A 22,113-nucleotide genomic window follows, 5' to 3' on the forward strand; every position below is an offset into this window, starting at 1 on the left:
CGTCATGGGAAAATGTAGTTTTCACAACTTTGGCTCGATGAACCGGCAAAGACTGGCTTAACCCTCGGAGTCCACGGATGCGCTGGCGCGTCAAAATGACATCGCCGATTTGAGATGACGTAACATCAGGACGCTGCTGCCATGAATCGAAAGTGCAGACTTCAAACTGTGTACCAGTTTATAAATTACATTGCTAGGCCAAGTAAAACCAGAGTTATGCCCAGTAATTTACGCCATGCTTTTTCCTGTATATTGTCCTCACCTTCGATGCATGTTTTGTGCAGAAATAAATGGCGAAAATGTGAGTTTCGCTAACAGGAAGTGCTTGCTAATAAAAACAAAACAAAACAAAATAATTCCCAACAACCCCTTTCCTATTGGTGAAAAAAATCAACCAATCAGAAAATTATGCAGTAACACGATGCATTTGGGTGCATTTGGCTGCTGCGGAGCAGGTGAAAAAGTGGTAAAAGAGACAACATTACTGGCAAGTTTTGCCTGTGATGGGCCCCTCAGTCTTGTGGAGGACAGAAACTGTTTTTTGAGGTGGCATAAATAATTTGTGTAGCATCTTAATCCTGATTGCTCTGCAAATAGCTGTACACAAAAACACCTGAGGCCTTTCCTGCATTTTAATGTGAATAATTGTATTTAACTTTATTATTTACTATATTTTTACACAAGTTTTGCAAATTTACAACTTATATTTGCATTTTAATTGTAAAAATAATTTAAGTATGTTTGTGATTTTTATAGTAAAAAAAATCAAACTTTTTTCTACTCTGATTTTATGTTTTTATATGATTGTAAGTCCAGTGTGTTAATACAGTATGTCAAAATGAAAGAATAACTATACAGTCACACACATGAGATCATGCTGAAAAAAAAAAATTATACCAAACAAGGCAAGGTAAACAGTTTCTAAGGTCAACTATGAAGCTAAAAACAAAAGTAGTCAAAAATGGCCAAATCTACCCCGGACCCCAGAGGTTAAGCTGGTCATGGGGAATGATCAAGAGGCGTTTTGTAAAGTGTGCAGAAAAAATATAAATTTGACCTGAAACGGTGTGACAGTGATCAAATCGCACCGAGCATCCACCGTTCACCAGCAGCGGATTCGTGCACGCAGGGAGCAGATCCCTATTTTGTTTTTTGTTGCTACACAAAGCACTGCAACGAGCACAAGTATTGCCATCACACCTCAGCAGCAAACCAGTATTCCAACATTCTATTGGAAAATAAATAATCGGCTTGTGAAACTTGAATTTCATTGCAAACAAATTTAGATAGATTCAACTCATTGCCATTGTGCGCACAAGGCACACAACGAAATGATCGTTCCAGATCACCCATCCAGAGGAGCATCTGCGGTCATGCACCCAGAGACCGGCACTACCGTTAGGCAATGTGGTTTAAGTGTCTTGCCCAAGGACACAATGCAGCACAGGGACAGGGACTCAAACCGGCAACCCACTGGCTGCAAGACTGGCGCCTACCTACTGCGCCACTTTTTGAAATGTGTTTGGAATATTAATGTGTATGAGGTCTTAGTCAAGACAAAGTCACAATTACACCTTCAAGTAAGTGGGATAAAGTTTTGTCTTTGGTGAGAGATGGGCGATCATCTTACATGGCTCAGTGCTGTGAATCCACCGCTACCCCAAAAAAGGCTGCTGTTCAATTTCATCCTGGTAGTAAAAATATTTTAAAGGTTCTAAAAATAGGTAGTAAAAGGTAGTAAATTTAACTCTAGGATTCCTGTATAAACCCTGTAAAAACAACTGGTTTTTTTTTTGTTTTTTTAAAAAAAAAATCGGAATTGTATTGTATCGACAGATATCCAAATGTGAAAGATTGGTATCAGACATAAAAAAGTGGTATCATGCCATCCCTAGTAAGAACAAGTCATTTCTTCATTTTATATATAAGCCCTTCATAAATCCTGTGCACCAGTATATTTACTGAAAGAAAAAACATTTAAAAAAAAGGAAATCCCTTTTTGACATACTGTAACACCGGAAACCTGAAAACTCCGCTGTTACCATGTTTTGTGTACATACAGTGCTTGTACTGCATCCCTTCATACACTGTGGCATTGCCTGGACCTCTCTTCGGCACGAGGGGGACAGCACACACACCCCGGACCTTGATTCGTCCTTTAGTGACTTCTAGCAATTTTTGAGACAGCTGACAGCGAGTTTTGTTGGACAAAAGTTGCCAACAGTGCCAGTTTACACACAAATATACAGGCCAGCATAGATGAAAATAGGCCAGGAACATGTAGAATAAAGTCCATCCAAAGCTTCCACTTTTTGTTGTATTTATCTCTGGCGGCTTTGGCTGCTTTCCACAAATCCTGTGCCACACTCACAGCTTGTTCCTGTCTAATATCGTCAGTAGAGTCATTTTGTGAATTTATAATGCCCTATTTTAGAGAATTCAATGAGGTCTTTCAACTGATCAGCCAGACTGGAGGCCATATCGCTGGAGACCATGCAATGGTGCAGTGGTGTGGATGCCTCGGCCATCGGCGGTCAGACAGCAGCGCTCAAATTACACAAACGGACCGACATTTTCCAACTATTTGAAAAGCGTATGCTGAGTGTTACACCCCCCCTCCCCCTCCCCTGTTGTACGCTTTGTACGCTCTGGAAAATGTCAATATTTGTGAAGCGTCCCTTAAGTAATATTCTATTTTTCTGAGATACTGAATTTGGGGTTTTCATTAGTTGTCAGTTATAATCATCAAAATTAAAAGAAATAAACATTTGAAATATATCAGTCTGTGTGTAATGAATGAATATAATATACAAGTTTCACTTTTTGAATGGAATTACTGAAATAAATCGACTTTTTCATGATATTCTAATTTTATGACCAGCACCTGTACATTCATGATATGCACATGAATGTTCCTGATGGTATGTCTTACTTTACACTCCTCATCCAGCAGGTCCAGGATGCCAAGTCGAGCCTCAATCAGGTCGATACATGGCTGGTTATCATAAAAATCAATCAAAGTCCAGGGGATCTGCTCCTTCATATACTCCTCCTGCTCCAGTTTGAACACATGCTGAGGATGGAGGAAGATAACAGCTTGAATCGTTTAAATTCTGAAAGGTTAGGCAGTTAAGATTAAAGTTCATTAGAAAACTCACAGAGTTGAACTGCTGCTGGAGTTTCTCGTTGGCATAGTTGATGCAGAACTGTTCAAAGCTGTTCACCTCAAACGTCTCAAACCTGAAGAAAATTAAAAAACAAGCCACCACCTTCTTATCAAGGTCAACAAAACAAAACAACAGCAGGTCAAACAGGTGCTCAGAGGTGGGCCTTCGTACCCGTAAATGTCAAGAACTCCGATGAAAGAGTGCTGCTTGATGGATGTCTGTAGGGCCTGGTTGATGTTCTCTACAATCCAGTCAAACATGCGGGCGTAGATGTGCTTGGCGAGCGCATCGCGGGCATTGGTTGCCTGCTTGGAGGACATGTTTTTCACGTATGTCTCAGAGGTGGTGGCCAACTTCCTGTGGCAGAGCCAGTGCTCCATCTGCTGCAGCTCCAAGCCTAGCAGTCTGCAGAAGTGCTGCAGGTGAACATCGTCCCTCTGAAACACAAACAGAGTCTGAGTCAGAGCGCCAATAAATACTGAGAAAAGACTGAATGAAAGGCTGATGATGTACCGAGATGCGGCAGGACTCCCCGTCTCGCTCCGAGCAGATTTCGACATTCCCCAGATGAAGGATGGAGGCAATGACTTTAAAGATGCTGTTCTGACTGCTGTCCTTTATACCTGCAGATCAAAAGCATGATGGAAAAGTCCAGAAGAGTCTGTTTAAAGTGAGTCACACCAGGTCTCTGAGTTGACCCTTTCTTATAGCTGAAACCAGCACATGGTGAAAGCTTAAATCAACAACAGCTGATCCAGAACCAGATATTTTATTTTATTTTACTAGATGCTAATAATCAGAACTTAGGTTATTTCAAATGTATTTTGTTTTAGAAAAATCATATTTCTTCCCTGTTAACTTTTTTCCCCCATTGGCTCCCTGTTAAATCCATAATCTAAATCAGAGTCCTGAAGGATCATATCTTGAAGACCTCCTGACAGCTCAGGTCCTAGATGAATAAACAGAACTGAACTGACTAATATTAATGAAGGTCACCTCCAAAGAGCCATCCTCCCAGCTGAAACTTTGACTAATTACAGCCAATTCTCACTTAAGTTAAAGGGAGGTGGTCCGTGTACTTTTTGATCATTCATTTTCTGTTTTGAAAACAGCTATTTTTTAATTTTCATTTCATACTCCAAATCCATGTAATATAAAACGAATTATATATATTTTTCCCTTTGAAATCAAAACACAATTTCACAAAGAATAGGAAACAGAAAAACAGCCCATCTTTTAATTTTTGTTAAGCTGGAAATACTTTTTTTTTTTTGTGGCATCAGAGAAACTTTCCCATTGACCACAATAAAATTACTGCAAGATGGAGCAGTGCATTGTTTTTTGGAAAAGCAAACACTTGTCACTTAGGCTTTTGACACCTCCACCTGCAGATGTGCATCAGAGTCCACTCAAGCCATGTCTACAAATTCTTCAGAATGTGGTTCTGAAACCATCCTAACTAACAGCTCTGAACATTGTGGGCTGACAAGAGCAAACGTCAAATAAGTGCCTTGAGTTTCCTTCATGTTAGTGTTAAACTTCCAGTTTGAGAAAAATAAAAAGACGGGCCGTTTTGCTGCTTCCTATTCTTTGCAAATTTATATTTTGATTTCAAAGAGAAAAAAGTAATACAAATTGTTTTAGATTATATGGAATTGGAGTATGAAATGAAAATTTAAAAAAAAAAGTGTTTTTGGTTTTTCAATATCCATTTTTGAAAACGGAAAAAATGAATGACCAAAAAGTATATCGGGCATCTACTGTACATAGGAGGAGATGAACTGCAAGGTAGAGTCCAGAGGCTGTGAAATGTCAATTAAACTGACACTGACAACAAGTGATATAGCAAATTAAAGTGTGCAGTTTCCAAACTGTGCAGTTTTTAAACTTTAAGGTGAGCAATTGAAGAGGCTACCAATGGGAGTGAAGGACACTGCAACAAAGCACATACACAACCCAAGCCTGGAAAGTCCACTAGTGACCAGCCATCACCTACAGACATGATCCTATGTTCAGGACAGACTCATTACTCTGACTCTTTGTGTTGATTTTTCCTGCAGTCTTACCCAGCAGAGTGAAGGCCTCTCTGGTCTTCTTAAAATCTTCGGCGTCATTCACACCTTCAATGAAAATGTTCTCCCCTAAAGATGTGTAGGTGAAATCTTCTGCGCTGGCTGAGAGAGAAGGAGGAGGACTGATCAAAAGATGAAGTCAGCAGGTAATAACTGAAATATTTACAGGTGGAACAAATACTGACAGAATGAACTTCCACAGCAGTGATCTGCATTGTGTTAACATGACGAAGCAGAAAAGCACCTCAGTGTTAACTCTAAATCAACATGTGTTTTTAAATTAAAAATCATAATTTTCAAAAGAATAATAAATATGAACCTAAGGCTGACTTTAAGAAGCATTAACCTTAAGCTTTAACCTAACATGGCATATATGACAAATTCCATCCCATTTAAATATGATCTCCCAACTACAGGACTCACTGAGGGCGAGGTCTTTGAACTCTGGTAAACTAGCAGAGGCGCACAGCTGATAGAAGATGTGATAATTCCTCTCATCCTCTGCCTGGAAATACACGACAGAAACTCTTTACACACAAGTCAATCAGGTTAAATCAAACCAACCTGAGCAAGTCAGACTGACCTGAAACACAACGCGGGACTTTTCCAGAAGGTATGTCCTCATGTTAGCACCGATGATGTTGTAATGTCTGCTAAAACCGATCTGGATGTACTTTCCGAAGCGGCTACTATTGTCATTCCGAGTGGTTTTTGCATTTCCAATTGCCTGATGGAAAAAAGATGGTATAATTAATGTCATTTAAAAATCTGTGCAGCAGCACCTCCTGGTGTGTGGACACCAACATCTGTAGTTTGTTTCCACAACAAGTTAGTCATGACTTAGCTGATGTACAAAGTTAGAAAGCTGTGTTTAATGTGGCTGTTCTCCCCTTCAAGGTCAGCTTCTCATGCACCTCTGGACTGCTTCCACACACAAAAAAATAAAGGTAAATTTTTGTACCCAAAAGGTACTTTTATCAGGAAAGTTCCCTCTAAGTACAGAGATGGACCCTTGGGGTGATTTACTGTGGACCATCAGAGGTACAAAATCACTGGTCAGAGCAAATGGTACAAAAGTGTACCAGTAGAAGTCAGTGTTGGGTGGGGTGTTTCCTCCCAGACGACAAAAAAGGCGCCAGAAATGTAAAATGGCGGACTCTCCGGTTTTATGCAGCCTGTCCACCGAAGAACTTATTCAAAAAATATCTAAAGCTGGAATAAAAATGAATGAAGACGAGGCAAGAAGATTCAGTGGTAAGTAATCTGACCTATTCATGTTCATGGTCTAACTCAGTCTCCATTCATTTAAAATTTCAGACTAACAGTACCTAGCATGTTGTGTGCACAGGACGTTACCCAACTTCTCTGCAATTTCAGAATATTAGTATTTTAGTGAAGTACTATCACAAGAGCTAAGTAATTCCATCTTTTTTTGTTTAACTACTTTGTTTGGGGCTTGTACAGTATTAGCTGTGGGGTCTCCTTTAAAGCTCCCTTCAGCTCAGCTACACCATCTATCCTAAAAAAAAAAAACTCAGCGAAATTTACTTGAACTAGAAGCTGCATTTCTAGCTTTTGTTATTTTGGTTAGATTTGAATTACTAGCTGCCTTTAACAATAATAATTGACAATGTGTTTGTGTATTCTACAGTGTATTGATGAGGTTGACAGAATTCACCCTTCAACATCTGCCATCTGTCAAGACGGCTTTGCTGGTGTCTTGCCAAATGTACTTAAGCTTGCACAGGGAAAGTCTGTGCTGGCAAAACAGCACTATGACGCAAGAAAAGATGCCCTGGCTGAAGATCTACCAGGTAGTCACAATCATCTTGCTAATAAATGTGAAAGTAGATCTGCTGTAGTTACGCTCTGTATGATTTTTTTTTCTTTTTTTGCATTTGAGGAATCGACTTAAGGGCTGGACTCATCCTCCTGCCATCCATCTTCAGAGAAAAGATTGAACACTACATCACTTTGGGAAAGGTATGCATCTGAACTGTAGTAAGATCTTCTTCAAATAAGTGAAGAGGAAAGAAAAATGACTCGAGTAAGGAATTATTTTTACTATATTGATATTTTGATCACCATTTAACATATTTAAAGTTGTATTACTTAATATTTTAAACTTGTAACTTAACACTAAGGTTTTTAAATTATTTTACATAAATTAATTGGAAAAATGTCTTTTGCTGCTTGGTTATTTATTTATTTTTTATTTTTTTCTTAATTTATATAGAAAGATGCTGCTACACCCTATCCAACCATTCAACTGGTGGATAATAAGTGGAAGACGGTGATGACCAGTGCCGGGCCCAGTCTGGTGAAAGTAGAGTAGATGTTATGTCACTGCACGAGCCTAAGTGAAGCCTTTATAACAGCCTTCAGTATATATTTTATTTTCAACATTACATTCTTCTGTCTTCTGTTCAGTTCTTGTTTTAAACTGAATGAACTGATGTTAAATTATACATTTTGATAAATAAAGAATATTTTTGTGAATCTAAGGGTTTGTTTTTGTCTCTCAAAGGTACCATTAGCCATGTCGCTCCAGCTGTACCTCATTGGGTACATAATTTGTACCTTTGTAATGGGTACAGTATTGTACCTGTACATAAAGGCACTTATTTGTCACCAGAGGTACAGAAATGTTCTTCTAAAGGTACAGACAATAAGGTGCAAAATTGTTCCTAGATTTAGAGGTACAATGTTGTACTCCACTAGGGTACAGCTGGAGCGACAAAGCCTTCGTACCTTTTTAGGTCCATTCTCGTCCCTCTATTTCTTAGTGTGCAGTATACTCCCATTTTTAGATTGATCCATGGAAGTTCATAAGGTACAAACAAGTTTTTCTATCTGACATTTTGTCCCCTACCTCAACAAGTCAAAGGATTGTCATTTTGAAATACTGGAGATCCCACATGTAAATGTGTCCAGTGCAGGACTTCCAGGAAACCATTTAAAAGAATCTAGAAGCGGTCCAGAGGTGCATATAAAGACAGCCTTGAAGCGGATATGGAACATGGGATACAAGTTGATTCCCACAAATGTTTCATCACCTGATTCTCCTTCTCCAATTTGTTCATTTTAGAAAAATGAAGGTTTTGAAAGATGTTGGGTGCAAAATTTTGGCACTAATATAACATCAAACAAGTTCATTTAACCTGTAATGTGGTGATTGATGCAAAAAAAGAACATTTGATGAAATATTTTATTATGTTGGCATCATATTCTGATATGAAACAAAGTTCCACCCACTCACCTCCATAATAGGGCTGGATGCCAGAACTTTCTCCTCCACGTTGGTGTCATTGGCAGAGCCACCCACTGTGGCAAAGAACCGCATGGCATACTTTGCAGAAACGGTTTTTCCCGCTCCAGATTCTCCACTCACGATGATCGACTGATTCCTCTCATCTCTGACAAACACGGAAGAAGAAAATGAAAGGCATCATTTCTATGGTTACTGTGGTCCCCGTCACTTCCTGCTGCAGATGTTAGCAGATGTTTTGCACTGAGACACCAATTATATCATTGTCATGCAGTACAAGTCAAAAGTGTGTCCATACTTTTGACTGGTACTGTATGTGTGTCACATCATCATCTTTCAGACATAAATACTACTTTATTTTGTTTATTTAGAAAGTTTATCAAAATATTTTGATTATGTTTTTAACTTTAACACTTTATTCCCCAAATACAAAGATATTATTCTTAATATTTCACTTTATTCTTTTATTGTTATAATTTTATTTATAATTCATATTTTTTTATATTTCTACTATTTAATCATTTTGAACTATTCCTTTTTAGTTAATTTTATATATTCCTTGAAAGTCTGTAACTTCTTGTAGAATATCTGCAGATTTAGACCTTAAAAGATGATTTCATTTGATAACTTCATCCCAGGATTTCTGTATCTTTTTTTTTTTAAGGGAATTCAAATGAGGTGTTTTCTGCAGGCTCATCAGAAATACTGGAATTCTGAGCATACTAATGAGCATGCCAATTCAGTGAAGAAAACATTTTAATGGGGAAACAAGATGGCAACTAGAGAGTAGGATGTGTAACGCTCTTTAACTCAGTTCTGTCTGACCCTCTTGCTAATTACCAACTAGATATTTGCAATATAACTAATTCCATCAGTAACTATGCCTGAATCGTAGAATGGCCTCTAAAGCATTGAAACAGAGTAAGAAGGAGCCTGCCACATTGCCTGGTGCCACCGATAAGCAGGTCAACCTCACACAGCTAACCACCTTGCTCGAGGAACACCGCAGTGCTATTTGTGCAGACCATAGACTTGCACTCGCCACGCTTGAGTCTAAGATGGACCAACTACAACTCACTGTAACTGACCACGGACAAAAAATTGCTTCTCTCAAGAAAACATTTTAATTCTCTTTTATTTCAAGTAATCTAGTCTCTCCCATCAATGAGAGTATTTTAATCTGTGTTAAAGCATCTGTGTGATAAATTAAACTCAGCAGATACAGCATCATTTAAAGAGTGTGTTTTCTTCTACATAAACAGTGGCTGGTGTACGGATGTGACAGAGATTGCTAAGCACTGCTCTCCCTCACTGGAATATCTTTTCATTCACTGTAAACTGTTCTACTCTCCGCGGGAGTTCGCTTCATTCATACTGGCTGCTGTTTACATCCCGCCGGACGCGGACGTGCACGAGGCCCAGTGCGCGCTCACAGAGCAGATTCTGTGCATGGAGCGGACATACCCGGACTCTCTTATCATCGTACTTGGGGACTTTAATAAAGCCAGCCTGAGACAGGAACTTCCCAAATATAAACAATATATCACATGTCCGACCAGAGAGGAGAAGACACTAGACCACTGCTACAGCACGATAAGCGGGGCTTATCACGCAGTGCCCCGCGCTGCACTCGGCCTCTCTGACCACGACATGATCCACCTGATCCCCGCGTACAGACAGAGGCTGAAGCTCTCAAAACCTGTGGTGAGGACAACAAAGCAGTGGACCCGTGAGGCTGTGGAGGAGCTCCGCACATGCTTCGAAACTACAGACTGGGACTCAATGAGGGCTGCCTGTGACAGTCTGGATGACTACACGGACACTGTAACCTCGTATATCCACTTCTGCGAGGACAGCATTGTGCCATCACGCACAAGGGTGAGTTATAACAGTGACAAACCCTGGTTTACTCCCAGACTGAAGCAGCTGTGGATAGAGAAGAGGGAGGCTTTTAAAAGTGGGGACAAAGACTGCTACAAAGAGGCCAAGTACAGGTTTAGCAAGGAAGTGGCCACTGCTAGATCACATCACTCTGAGAATATACAGCAGCAGATCTCAGGTGCCGTTTACACGAGACCGTTTTCATTTTGAAACGGTGTCGTTTTGATGCGTTTCGGCCTTGTGTTTACACGACAACGGTGTCGTTTTGATGCGTTTCGCCCTTCTGTTTACACGACAACAGAGTGAAAACGATGTGTTTCAGAAACGGGGTCCAGAGTGGAGCGTTTCAGAAACGCACCGGCTTGCGTTTTCGTGTAAACACTTGAAACCGGGGTGATTTGAAAACGCTCGACTCGCACATGCGCACTATGGTTGCGACGGCCAGTTTTTCGCGCACGCGCAAACTGATAAACAGTACTCGCGGATTCACGAGTGCTTCTTATGCTTTTCCTGTGTTTTTACCGTTTTGTAATTCAGCGTTGTGTGCAGCAGCGATCCAACCTCATCATCTGTCCACACAAAACCTCTCACATTGGCCGTTTTGTAAGTAATGAACAATTTGCCGCACTACCTACTGTGTCACTCCACGCATGCGCGTCTTGCGTAAACAAACTTTGCAAAGAGAAAACCAACGCCAACTTGTGGCCTGGCATGGGAACTACATCGTTTTCATCGTTTCACATGTCCTCGTGTAAACGCGGATCGTTTCTGAAACGCCATCGTGTAAACGAAAGGCTGAAACGCATCAAAACTACACCGTTTCCAGTGAAAACGGCTTCGTGTAAACGGCACCTCAGAGAACGACGCGGCCTCTGTATGGAAAAGCTTTAGGCAGATTACCAACTACAAGCCTAAAACCCCCCACTCCACAGACGACCTACAAACTGCAAATAGACTGAACGAGTTCTATTGTCGTTTTGATGGTCAGTTCAGCAGCCTTCACACCTCCACCAGTCCCAACTACAATACAGCCAACACAAATATTCACCCCCCAACCTCCCCCACTCCCCACACCTCAGAGAAGCCCACATCATCAAGGACTCCCACCCCAGAGTCCCCCTCATCCCCCACCCCCACAGTCTTTTGTATTCAGGAGGACCAGGTGCTAAAGCAGTTCAGGAGTGTCAAAGCTCGCAAAGCTCCAGGTCCAGATGGTGTCTCACCTGCCACACTGAGACACTGTGCTAACGAGCTTGCCCCATTGTTCACGAACATCTTCAACTCCTCACTGGAGGCTTGCCACGTGCCTGTCTGCTTTAAAACCGCTACCATTGTTCCTGTCCCCAAGAAGCCAAGGATCACTGGACTAAATGACTACAGACCTGTGGCACTGACTTCTGTGGTCATGAAGTCATTTGAGCGTCTGGTGCTGTCCCACCTCAAGTCCCTCACAGCCCCCCTTCTGGACCCCCTGCAGTTTGCCTACAGAGCCAACAGGTCTGTGGACGACACCATCAACCTGACTCTGCACTTCATCCTACAGCATCTGGACTCCCAGGGAACCTACGCCAGGATCCTGTTTGTGGACTTCAGCTCTGCCTTCAACACCATCATCCCTGATCTCCTCCAAGACAAGCTGTCCCAGATGAACGTGCCAGATCCCATCTGCAGGTGGATCATTGACTTCCTGATGAACAGTAAGCAGCACGTGAGGCTGGGGAAGAATGTCTCGGACTCCCGGACCATCAGCACCGGCACTCCTCAGGGCTGTGTCCTCTCTCCTCTGCTCTTCTCCCTGTATACCAACTGCTGCACCTCTGACCACCAGTCTGTCAAGCTTATTAAGTTTGCAGACGACATGACTCTCATCGGACTCATCTCAGACGGGGACGAGTCGGCCTACAGGATGGAGGTCAAACGTCTGGTGTCCTGGTGCACCCACAATAACCTGGTACTGAACGCCCAGAAGACAGTGGAGATTATAGTGGACTTTAGGAAGCACACAGCCCATCTACCCTCCATCATCCTGACTGACACCCCCATCACCACAGTGGACTCTTTTCGCTTCCTGGGAACTACCATCACCCAGGACCTCAAGTGGGAGCCCACCATCACCTCTGTTGTCAAAAAGGCCCAGCAGAGGATGTACTTCCTGCGGCAGTTGAAGAAATTCAACTTGCCAGCAAGGACCATGGTGCAGTTCTATACTGCCATCATTGAGTCCATCCTTACCTCCTCCATCACTGTGTGGTACGCTGGAGCCACCACTAGGGACAAACAGAGACTACAGCGCGTTGTGCACTCTGCTGAGAAGGTGACTGGCTGTAACCTCCCATCTCTCCAGGACCTGTACTCCTCCAGGACACTGGGGCGTGCAGGTCGGATCACAGCCGACCACTCTCACCCTGGGCACAGACTTTTTGACCCTCTCCCCTCAGGCAGGAGGCTACGGTCCATACGGACCAGAACCTCCCGCCATAAGAACAGTTTCTTCCCCTCTGCTGTTGGACTCATGAACAATTACCCTAAGACTGCTACCACCACCCTCCACAAACGCTGATGACCCTATGTCTATGCACCTGTCTGATTGCACTGATGTACATATTAGTGGAATATAGTCTACATTCTTTTATCTTTTAATTAGTCTCTGCACTGTATATTTTGTAAGCTCTAATATCTCTGTATATTTGCAATTTGTATACTTGTATATTGTCTTATAGTTTTTATACTTATTTGTTTTTTGTTTTTTTTTTGTTTTTTCTGTAAGCACGAAGTACCGCAGCAATTTCCTAATGCTGTGAACCTGTTCACCCATATGGCAATAAAAACCTTCTGATTCTGATTCTGATTCTGATTCTGATTCCATGTACATGCTAACCAGCTGCTGAGCAGAAACACGACTCTATATAGACTCCATCTCAGAAAGCGAGAGTTTTTCCGCAGATCTGTAATCATCTCCATCAGCAGCACTAACACAAATATCACAGGAACAGGAAGCACTGAGAGATTAATGGTGACCAATGAAAAAGCCCACAGTCTCACCTGGCCATCTGCTTGTAAGCCTCTTCAGCCACAGCAAATATGTGAGGGTCCATGTCTCCCATGTTCTGCCCGCTGTACGCATTGATTACCTCCTCGCCGTAAATCTGCAGCTGCTCATACGGGTTGATCGCCACCAGCACGATCCCTGAGGAATGCACAACATGAAAGCATGACCTCAGTTTGTGTGTCTGTGCCAGTTACTGTGGAAGTAAATAATATGCAATATACAGCGATGATCAGTGTGTCGGTGTACGGCAACACACACAAGAAATGACTTAAAGCAATTAAAAAAAGAAAATTTTTTTAATGTGATTCATTTAGTAAACAAAGGATGAAATAAATTAATAGAATCTTAATTAGAATTAAAATCTTAAATGAACAAAAATAATCACACATGAAGACGGTATATTATAAATGTTTATAAATCAAATAATACATTTGTACAAATTTCAATTAGATAAATAAGTACGTCCACAAAATAAAAAACTGGAAATACACAAATGAATATAGTAAAAATAGTAAATTCCAATAAAACCAAACTTTCTATAATATTTCTAATAATTCCTCATTAAGTGACACAGGGGAAGCAGTGACTGACCGCAGTACGTGTAGATGGCGTTGGACTCAAGGAATCGTACTCGCAGGTTGTGCAGCACGGCGGGTTCGTGCAGGTAACTGAGAGCTGTGAGGTCGTTCTCGCCCACCAGGATGTCAGGGTTACGCAGGAAAGGAAGAGCATTACTCTTCTGACCCACGGGGTACTCCACAGGCTGAAAACACACAATTGGCACACGATTGATATACATGATCAAACAGACAACACACAATCCCAACATCAGCTCCACACGTCCTCTTACAATGACCATGAATAGAGGAGCTATTGTTGTTTGTATTCTTCTGAACCTGCAGCTCCTGTTACAGATGCATCACCAACACACAACAGGAAAAGGAGAAACATCAACACAACATCTGCACAGAAACCAGAAATTCAGCCTTAAACCATCAGTAAGCTCATGATGTCAAGTGTCACTTCAGCTCCTGATGGAGGTTCATCAGGATGATGGTGACAGGAGGAAAAAAACTGCAAAATTAATAATGCACATTTGAAACATAAAAACAAACAACTTCAATAATGTGTGACATTTTTAAGTCGCACACCTGCGAGAAAAACAAGCAGTCAAGGTTAATGAGCCACAGTGATGAGGTGCAGCAGGCAGCGAATCTGATCAGGAATCAGCCGCAGGAAGGACTGACGATGTTTCTGATCGGCTGATGAGTCTGAGCTGATATCTGAAGATTTATTAATCTCTGCACAGTCTCATCTTATCAGGATATACTGTGAACTGTATTTGTGATTGATTGATTGATTGAACTTTATTGTCATTGTACACAATTATACAACGAAAATTGCCATTCCAGAACACCCATCGAAAAGACAGGTGTCTGTAATCATGCAGCTGTTGTACAGCGCTACCGTGCTGTGAGAAGTTTGACCCAACATAATTTTTTTCTTACAAATTTATAATTTCATAATCTCCACAAATGGCCCCCACAAATGGATTTTTTTCCTCGAGAAATTACAACAATATTTTCAGAGAATACTCAAGTTCTCTTAAACAAATGTGCGATTTTCCACCTTAAATCTACAGCCTTTATTTTTAAGAGCATAATTATCCCCATTTTTACAATTCATTCATCCAAATAAGCCGGATTGTTCCCTACACTGACTGATCAAAAGAAATGCACATAAAATCTGATCTAAAACAAAGGCTGAAGTTAACACACATCCTGGAATCACAGCTGTATTTTGCAGGCCCTGAAGGGCAGCTGAACCTTGTGAGAATGCCATCAGACATATTTAGAGCCTTTTCCCAGCTACTACAATACATTTACAAACTGAGTTATTGTTCCTGCTCAAACTGGAACCAGGAACAGCTGTATCCATCCCACCCTGTCTGTGAGATTAGTACAGAGTTCATTACCGTTTCATCCTCAAGTTTCAGGTAAAGAACCAGGTCTCCTTCTTTGTAGTCTTTGGTGATCTCTGCAGCCTTCCAAACCTCCTCCGGGTCCGGGATCCAGACCCGAGTGTACTGAAACAGACAAAGAAGGAATAACACTTTCCTCATCTGCATGTTTAACTGCTGAGCTGCATCCCTTTACAACACACAACTTTAAACATCACGGCAGCATGTTTCAAGCCCTTTAATCAGCCCATGGCTGGATTTAGAACAAACACTCTGTGGAAAAGTGAAAATCTCTGACTTACCTTTCATTAGCTCCAGTATTAAACATCATAACTGCTTTAAAAGGCTTAACATAAACACCTCTATGACAGCCTGGTGGGACTGTTTAAAGATAAAGTCTTCACTTACCCCATGCAAACTGACACCCATTTGGAACAATCCAGATATATGGCAGACAAAGAAAGTACTGAATTTTTCAGAATGGCAAGAGAAAGGAATAAAGAATATAGAACGTGTTATTGAAGATGGAACCTTTATTTTATTTGAAGAACTTGTTACAAAATATGGAATTGGCAACAGCAAATTTCTCGAATATCAGTGTGCTGCCACTACTGGAGTGCAGTAGCGCCTGCTAGCCCACTAGGGGGAGCAGGTGGGCTTGTTAACCCAAGTTTCTGTAGCAGAAGAAGAAAAGTTACTGGAGTCTGATAAACTAACAGCAGTTCAAAGGTTATTGTTTTCAAAGTTGTTTTCTCACAGAGCATGGGAAATATATGCCTGTAAATATGAGTGTTCTGAGTTGATGTCGAGTAAGTCATGTAAGGTAGTTTGTAGACTTGTTTGATGTTAATATGCAGTCGCGCTCGTAATGCTAATCGCGTTAGCCTGTCTATGGGAAAATCCATTATATGTTAGCATCAAACTAGCTGGACGCTGACTATTGTTTACCTTTTTCTGGTGGTTATACCAGCTACCGTTTGAGATATTAAAGCTTTAATCGATATCGTGTAATATGAAAAATATAGTATGTGACTATATGCATGTTGTAATATGTTCTTTCTTGTGTTTTGTAGTTTTACAGTGCCTTCATTAGAGAGACAAAAACCCTGCGACGATGACGGAAAGCTTTTGCCTCTTATTTTGAAGAACTGTTTATCTGCCAAACTGGGCACCCACATACAGTGAGGGCAGAATAGTAAAAAGGCATCACTCTCATCAAGAATAGTGAGTTCTGAAAAAGAAACAATGGATGATACGCTGGAAACAAGGTCAAAGGCGTCCAGTTCATTACGATCCAGCCAGCTTACATCATTGTCTACTGCTGCTGCCAGAGCACGAGCAAAAGCTGCCCGTGTCCAGCTCTCCTTTGCTAAGCAGGAAGCTAACATCTTGAAACAACAAGCTGAACAGCTTAAGAAGAAAGCAGATTTGGATGCAGAACTGCACATACTGAAACCAAAGAAAGCAGCAGCAGCAGCGCTAGCTGAGGCTCAAGCTTGGGAAGTGACCGCGCAGGAAAGCGAGCACCCACAACAGCCCCAGCTGGACAATATGCCACCAATCAACTCCAGAGAACGAGTACAAGAGTATGTCCAACAACAGTCAGAACTCAGTGTTGATCTGCAGACTCCAGAGGTGCATCCTCCTGGAATCCCACTTCCTCCAGTGACACAGCCAGCTAGTGCCATTGAGGCAACAGTAAAAGCATACAAGGAACCAAGTACCTGCCAGCCTAGTGTGTACAACAGTCAAGAGTTTGTACCTTTGCCATCCTACCATGCTGTGAGCCCAAAGAAAGAATCTCTCAGCTGGAATTATGGAGGACAGACAACGAATGACCGATTTCACCATCCTCAGCCCAAGCTGTTGACACCCACACCGATAAGGGGCAGTCACGGTGACACTTCAGATCTAACAAAATATCTGATATGGAAAGAGATGATCAGCTCCAGTTTGCTGAAATTTGATGATAGACCAGAGAACTACTGGGCTTGGAAGACTTCCTTTCTAAGTGCAATTCAAGATCGGAGTGTATCACCTCAGGAAGAGCTAGGCTTACTTTCCAAATGGCTTAAGAGAACTGGGGGATCTTCTACTCAAACATCATGCTGCAAAAACAAATGGTCCCAGGTCTTTTGCATCTTGACACAGCCCACAGAGTCAATCCAATTCTGGAAAAGCTTCCAGACCACCTTCAGGACAAAAGGGTAACAGCTGCCTCAAGGTTCAAGAGAGATAATGCAGTGTCCTATCCTCCATTTTCATTTTTTGTTGGTGTAGTGAATGAAGAAGCTAGAATTCGCAATGACCCAAGTTTTTCCTGTGTCACTGCTTCCAGTGCTAGCAGTACGAAAACAGAAAGAATGGTAAGGCAGAACTATCATCCTCCTTTTTCTGTTAAGAAACCTGCGATTTCAAGTGTTGTGGGAGCCAGTTCAAACACTCCCACTGACAAGAACTACTGTGTTGCCCTTAAGGCATTTCTTTGAATAAATAATTTCAAATGTTTAAATAAATAATTCTAAAAATATTTCTATATTATTAAGAATGATTACGAGGTGTTTAGATTAACAGTTCATGCTTTATGTAAGTTTTTGTTAGGAAATGTTATCGGTAAATTCTACTTCCGGTTCCGGCCGTGCACTTCCGGTCTGGCAGCGGACTAACGGTTTTACGTTTTTTGCCGTTAAACAAGAGGTCAGCATACCTAAAGTAATCTGATCTGATGCTTACCATACTGAATTATCAGGCAGGAACGCCGTAAGTTGCAATTATTCGACAGCTTATACTGATCACTTTGGATTTTACTGTTTATCTTGCCAAAATGTTATTTAGTGAGTTGATGTACTTTATTTGTGTAATCCTGTCTCTGTGTTGAGACCAAGGTTATTTTCTGTCATTTCAGTTTTCACCACACATGTTATGAAGACAATTAAACAAGCTGCAACTAATCTCCAGGGTCTTCATTTCGTGGTTTAACTCGGTGTCACCAACACCCTTGTTGAAAACACTAGAGTGAAAAGGCGCCAACTGACAATTCATCACGGTCAAAATGGCATCCACCAGCAAGTCGGCACGCAGCCTTAGGACCAGTCGCTCATCTGGATCAGCAGTAAGTGCTGCCCATGCTCGAGCTAAAGCGGAGGCCACTAAGGTCAGAGCATCCTATGCAACTAAAGAAGCACAACTGAGAGTCGAGAAAGCGCAAAGCGAACTGGAAAATGCTAAAAAAGAGGCAAAGTTAGAATTGATAACATTACAAAAAGAAGCCGATGCTGCGGTAGCTGAAGCACAAGTGCTAGAGGAAGCTGAGGCAATGCAAGAGGAGTCAGAGCAGAAAACCTTGATCAGAAGAAGCAAAATTAGAACGTACAAGTGAATACGTACAGTCTCAGATAGACCTCGTTCAATCTCCACATCCTCAAGAATTACTAACCACCCCTCGTCTACAAGTAAGCTCACCTAACACATTTGTAATGTGGCATCCACCTGACGAAAGCAATTTAGAGCCACAGCCCATCATCTCTGAACAAAAGCTTACTCAAGATAATGTTGCTGCCCTAAATATGCCCAATCAACCTACTGTAGAGATGAAACCAAATTTAAGTTGGAGAAACCAAACACCTCTCTCAACCCGATCTGCTCACCATTCACGCCTCGCCCTAACATCCCATCCAGCATCTCACATCCAGTTGAGCCATTTGCCCAATACATAGCACGACGAGATCTGATCACTTCAGGCCTTTACCAGTTTGACGACAAACCAGAGAATTATAGAGCATGGTACTCTTCATTCACCAGTGCAACAGTTGAGGTCCAACTAAGTCCCATTCAAGAGCTAGATCTCATAACAAAGTGGTTAGGAAACGAGTCAAGCGATCAGGTGAAACGCATACGCTCAGTACACGTCAACAACCCCACATTGGCGCTTCACAAGGCATGGGAGAGACTAAACGAATGTTATGCAGCACCCGAAATAATCGAAAAGTCACTCTTCCAACGACTGGACAGTTTTCCAAGAATAACTGTAAAAGATAACATCAAGCTGTGTGAATTAGGTGATCTGCTACAAGAGATTCAAAGCGCCAAGGAAGACGGATATCTCCCTGGCCTACAATATCTGGACACTTCTCGCGGAATTGGCCCAATCATAGAAAAACTCCTGTATGGACTTCAGGAGAGCTGGATGTCACATAACTCTCAATACAAAGAGGAATATCAAGGCTGTTTCCCACCTTTTGAGTATTTCTGCAAATTCATATGCAAAGAGGCAAAGAAACGCAATGATCCGAGTTTCCACCAACATAACAGCCAGATACACTCAAAACCAGGAAAACCTTATGCAGAGAACTTTAACTCTAAGAAACCGATTACTGTACACAAAACCAATATCTCTCCACCTATCAAGGACTTTAACAGGAACTGCCCACTGCATAATAAGCCACATCCACTCAAAAAATGCAGAACGTTTAGGAATAAACCACTCGACGAAAGGAAGGCCTTCCTCAAAGAGAAAGGAATATGCTTCAGATGCTGCTCTTCAGACAGTCATCTTGTAAAGGGCTGTAAATCTGCAGTAACTTGTTCTGAATGCAATAGCAGGAGTCACGACACAGTCATGCACCCAGGTCCCCCACCACAAATCTACAAGGCTCCCTCACCAGCACTAGAGGATGGCGGGGAGGGAGAAAACAGTCCCGACGCAGTCAATGTCACAACAAACTGCACAGATGTGTGCGGTCCAGGTCAGTGGGGTCGTTCATGTTCCAAGATATGTCTTGCATGGGTGTACCCAAAGGGTTACAAGGACAGAGCTATCAAAGCTTATGTAATATTAGACGATCAGAGCAATTGTTCCTTAGTCAGGCCCGAGTTCTTTGAACTTTTCAACATTAAAAATGAACCTCTCTCCTACAATCTCAGAACATGCTCTGGTGTGGTTGAGACCTGGGGTAAAATAGCTTAAGGATTTGAAATTGAGTCACTAGATAGATCAGTGGTTATTCCCCTACCCCGGCTCATTGAGTGTCAAGACATTCCCAACAACAGGAGTGAAATCCCGACCCCTAGTGCGGTGCTACACCAGCCACACCTCCAATCCATAACAAAGTACATCCCAGAACTAGATCCTAAAGCTGAGATACTCCTGTTACTAGGGCGAGATGTTCTACGGGTGCACAAGGTCAGGCAGAGAGTGAATGGCCCCCATAATGCGTCCTTCGCCCAGCGCTTAGATCTGGGGTGGGTTGTAGTTGGGGAGGTTTGTCTGGGAAATGTTCATAGGCCGACAGTCAGCACTCTCAAAACAGTTGTCCTGGAAAATGGTCGCCCTACAGTTTTCAAACCATGTGACAGCCTTTTGCGATTCAAGGAAACGCCACACACAAACAGGCCAAGTACAGCACCCGAGCAAACTCTAGGACAAACGGTCTTTAACCAGACAGAAAATGACAATAAACCAGCTCCCTCAATACAGGACACTCTCTTTATCAAATAATGGACAATGCTATGTTCAGAGATGAGGACAACAGTTGGGTCGCCCCACTTCCATTTAAAGAACCTCGCCAGCAACTGCCAAACAACAGAGAGCAGGCAATCACAAGATTCTTGTCCTTAAAACGCAACCTAAACAGGGAGTCCAAAATGCAGGAGCAATATGTGGCTTTCATGGGAGAGATTTTCTCGAATGGTCATGCTGAGGTGGCACCCCCACTAAAAAAGGAAGATGAGTGCTGGTACCTTCCAACTTTCGGAGTTTACCACCCAAGGAAACCCTATCAGATCAGGGTTGTTTTCGACTCCAGCGCCCAGTACTCCGGTGTCTCACTTAACAATGTCCTCCTTACTGGCCCTGATCTAAATAACACACTCCTTGGAGTTCTTCTCCACTTCCGGACAGAAAGTGTTGCCATCATGGCAGATATAATTCAATTCAATTCAATTCAATTTTATTTATATAGCGCCAAATCACAACAAACTGTCGCCTCAAGGCGCTTTGTATTGTGGGTAAAGACCCTACAATAATACAGAGAAAAATATATAAAGCAAAAAATATATAAAAATATAAAGCAAATGTTTCACTGCTTTATGGTGCGCGAGGACCATCGTAACTTCCTCCATTTTCTCTGGCACAGGAACAATGATATAATTAAAGAAGTTATCAACTATCGCATGAAAGTCCATGTATTTAGCAACTCACCATCTCCTGCTGTTGCTGTTTATGGACTACGCAGGGCCATCAGAGCAGGTGCAAAGGACTATGGAGCAGATATTGTCAAGTTTGTGGAGAGGCACTTTTACGTTGATGATGGCTTAATCTCCGTTCCCTCTCCCACCGAGGCTATAGACTTGCTTCAGAGAACACAAGCCTCACTCGCTGAATCCAACCTGTGCCTGCATAAGTTTGTTTCTAACTCGCAGGCATTGTTTTCATTAGCTTATAACAGCACTTCCTATGTTGGAAAGTCCGTCATCATGTTGTCACACGAACTATCACATGATTTCATGCAAGCCACTACCTGCAGCAACAGGAAGTGACGTCATTTTCCCGCGAATCACTCATATTCTTGCCGGGAAATGTAGTTTTATTCTCCTAGGCCTAGTACCTATACCTTATACCTTCCTGTATACGTTCCAGAGACACTTAGAACTTTGATTACACTATTGAAAGTAGTTTATTTTAATGCACATGCAGTCTTTTTGCAAATTCTGCACAG

At 41.9% G+C, this 22,113-nt stretch overlaps 1 protein-coding gene across 2 annotated transcripts in view; it reads right to left on the minus strand.

Moving 5' to 3' along the window:
• myo5b (myosin VB) overlaps positions 1-22,113 on the minus strand; it is a 111,436-nt gene that overhangs the window by 59,336 nt on the left and 29,987 nt on the right. For both annotated transcript variants that reach the window (XM_030742665.1, XM_030742664.1), the window contains exons 2-12: positions 15,413-15,523; positions 14,029-14,200; positions 13,431-13,575; positions 8,499-8,655; positions 5,823-5,966; positions 5,663-5,744; positions 5,234-5,341; positions 3,681-3,790; positions 3,339-3,604; positions 3,159-3,240; positions 2,933-3,073 (exon numbers count right to left, since the gene is read on the minus strand). In XM_030742665.1, coding sequence (XP_030598525.1) covers positions 2,933-3,073; positions 3,159-3,240; positions 3,339-3,604; positions 3,681-3,790; positions 5,234-5,341; positions 5,663-5,744; positions 5,823-5,966; positions 8,499-8,655; positions 13,431-13,575; positions 14,029-14,200; positions 15,413-15,523 — 1,518 coding nt within the window. The remainder of the gene's footprint in view (positions 1-2,932; positions 3,074-3,158; positions 3,241-3,338; positions 3,605-3,680; positions 3,791-5,233; positions 5,342-5,662; positions 5,745-5,822; positions 5,967-8,498; positions 8,656-13,430; positions 13,576-14,028; positions 14,201-15,412; positions 15,524-22,113) is intronic.

This window comes from Archocentrus centrarchus, chromosome 12 (assembly GCF_007364275.1).
Source record: "Archocentrus centrarchus isolate MPI-CPG fArcCen1 chromosome 12, fArcCen1, whole genome shotgun sequence".
Taxonomy (NCBI): Eukaryota; Metazoa; Chordata; class Actinopteri; order Cichliformes; family Cichlidae; genus Archocentrus; species Archocentrus centrarchus.